The 2,500-nt window shown below is 39.5% G+C and overlaps 1 protein-coding gene across 1 annotated transcript in view; it reads left to right on the top strand.

Annotated features, from left to right (window-relative positions):
• The first annotated feature begins 528 nt into the window (after positions 1-528).
• LOC137656423 (zinc finger BED domain-containing protein 5-like) overlaps positions 529-2,500 on the top strand; it is a 142,389-nt gene continuing 140,417 nt past the window's right edge. The window contains exons 1-3 of the mRNA XM_068390602.1: positions 529-612; positions 792-931; positions 2,348-2,442. Coding sequence (XP_068246703.1) covers positions 529-612; positions 792-931; positions 2,348-2,442 — 319 coding nt within the window. The remainder of the gene's footprint in view (positions 613-791; positions 932-2,347; positions 2,443-2,500) is intronic.

Below are 2,500 nucleotides of genomic sequence, written 5' to 3'. Positions count from 1 at the left end.
CCAGAGGTTTGCTGTAAGCCAGATAGTGGTGTCCATTTTGTTGTAATGCTATCTGCAGACCAGCCTGTATAATGGCAGAACACTTTCAGGATGGACTCATGCTCTTAACTGCTCGTCACGATCAGTATTTGAGGATCTCGGCTCCAAAAAATAGACTGCTTTATCTCGGCCCGAACTCTGCAAAACAGACTTTAGAATTCAACTGATGTTCGTGTTGGTGTCTAGACTATTATGAGAGACAGATTGCATGCTGATGGACTGAATGCAAGAAGCCCGGCTGTTTCCCCTCAACTGAATCCCAGACATAGTCAGACAGGGTTGGCCTTTTGTTGTGAACATGTGGACTGGAACATCGAGATCTGGTCATGCGTACTCTTCTCGGACGAATCGATATTTTGCGTTTCCATGAACGACAGACAGCAGTGAGTGTGGACGGCCTGTGGGAAACGTTTCACGTAGCAGGACCGTTTTGGTGTTATTCTGTTATGGTGTGGGCACAAATTAGTGTTGGGGGTCACAGAGGCCTTCATGTGTTCCAGCAGGGGTTTTATTAATGCCAGAATATACCGGGATTACTTTACTCTTCCTATTGTCCATGCCTACTCTGGTGCTGTGGGACCTGGTTTCCTACCTATGGAAAACAACCCACCAATCCATTGTGCGAGGCTCGTGCAAGAATGCCTGGCACAGAAGGGATCTGTCGATTGAAATAGCCAACCGCTTGACCAAATCTCAATTCCTTTGAACATCTATGGGACCAAATTGAGAGAACCATTCAGCGTCATCAACAGCCTCCAGCCAACGACCTGAAGCTCAGAGACGCCCTCAAAGAGGAGTGGAAAAGATTGGACCCGGCAGCCATAGAACACTTAATTGAAAGCCTGCCAAAAGGGTGTCATGCATGTATTCAGGCAAGAGAAGGTCACATGAGGTACTGAAATGGGCAGGGTAAGAATGGAACCTGTGTTATGTGACTTTTCCCATGTGGAAATTTCTGTTTCATAAAGAATATGTTGATACAACTGTGTCTGGTCATTACAAAACTGTGAAACTGTTTCAATTCAATCTCCAAACAAAGAAGTAAAACGCACTATGCAAAAATCCTAACTTGAAAAAAAATACCCCAATGATTAGAAATATCTGTAATTTATGATTGTATGTACCTTTTAATGAAATACTTAATTCATTCCCATTATAGGTGAACACTGGTACTACTGCAACAGACATAAATTAAGTGAAAAGTGACCCTGGTACAGTTGGCTTCATTGATTCCAGTACACTTGACGGGTAGGTAAGGAGACGTGTGACAGCTAAACATTGTAGCAGGTAATAACGCTGAATTTGGAAAGAGAAACTGTTGGCAACGCTACCTGCAAATAAAATAAAAACGTTGACGAGTTTGTAAATACGTGATCAAAAGTGATTCTATTAATACTACAAAGTGCTGTATAGAAATATAGTTATTTGCTTAACAGCAACTCATAAAATTAATAAAAATACTTTTGATCACGTGCTTACAAGATCATAGACTTTGTTTTACAAGCAGTGTTGCTAAAAGTTTCTCTTTGGCTGAACACTAGAAGGTACACACGGCAAACGTTTATTCAGCTTCCAGTTTAGTGTACCGGAATTAATGAAGCCAACTGTTCAGCTGTCAGACGTCTCCTTAGTTTCCCGTGAAGTGTACCGGAATTAATAAAGCCAACTGTACCACCAGTTATTTTATGCAGTATTTTCATTTAGCATCATATAAATATTCAACATTTCCTTAGAACATAAATTATCTCATAAAGAAAACATCGATTGCTAGAGATATGTGCTATGAGAGAAAGAATATCAGGTAAATTTCTTCACCACAGCCTAAAAAAATAAACATCCTTATTTATTATTTGAATATTCTTGTATCCTACTCAATGCCATACACACTTTCAAAAACTTTTTTGTCTGAATATTTCAAAAGGCTGGGAGAAGAGAATAAAGGAGTTAGATATGATAGGCATCCATGTCAGCCTTTGTACCTTGTTCGGGAAATTCTTAATACATATTTCCCATTCAGATTATAAGAAATCTTAAATTACGTTCAGGAAATGTTCTTTGCATACTAAACTTGAGAGAGAGAGAGAGAGAGAGAGAGAGAGAGAGAGAGAGAGAGAGAGAGAGAGAGAGAGAGAGAGAGAGAGAGAGAGAGTGGAATCACCCTGAATCAGGATTATCTAAACTAATACGGGTAAAATGCATGAGAACAGAGAGAAACATAAACTTGGATTCTTTGCATTAATTATAAATAATACAATTCAATATACATCTTGGATTTTTGGATCTTTACAGCACCCTTTGTCGCTTACAGCATGCTTACAAAATGTGTCTCTAATGTCTCACATAATGTCTCACCTTACTCCAAATGTGATTATGGCAGAGTGAATACTAACAGACTCCTTCGCGGTTGGTCATTCGTCCAAGTATTGACAAGATTCATAACTTCACTAAACACGAAACCCTT

Source organism: Palaemon carinicauda, chromosome 17 (genome assembly GCF_036898095.1).
Source record: "Palaemon carinicauda isolate YSFRI2023 chromosome 17, ASM3689809v2, whole genome shotgun sequence".
NCBI lineage: Eukaryota > Metazoa > Arthropoda > Malacostraca > Decapoda > Palaemonidae > Palaemon > Palaemon carinicauda.
Note: the sequence above shows the minus strand (reverse complement) of the source record. Positions and strands in the feature narration are given on the sequence as shown.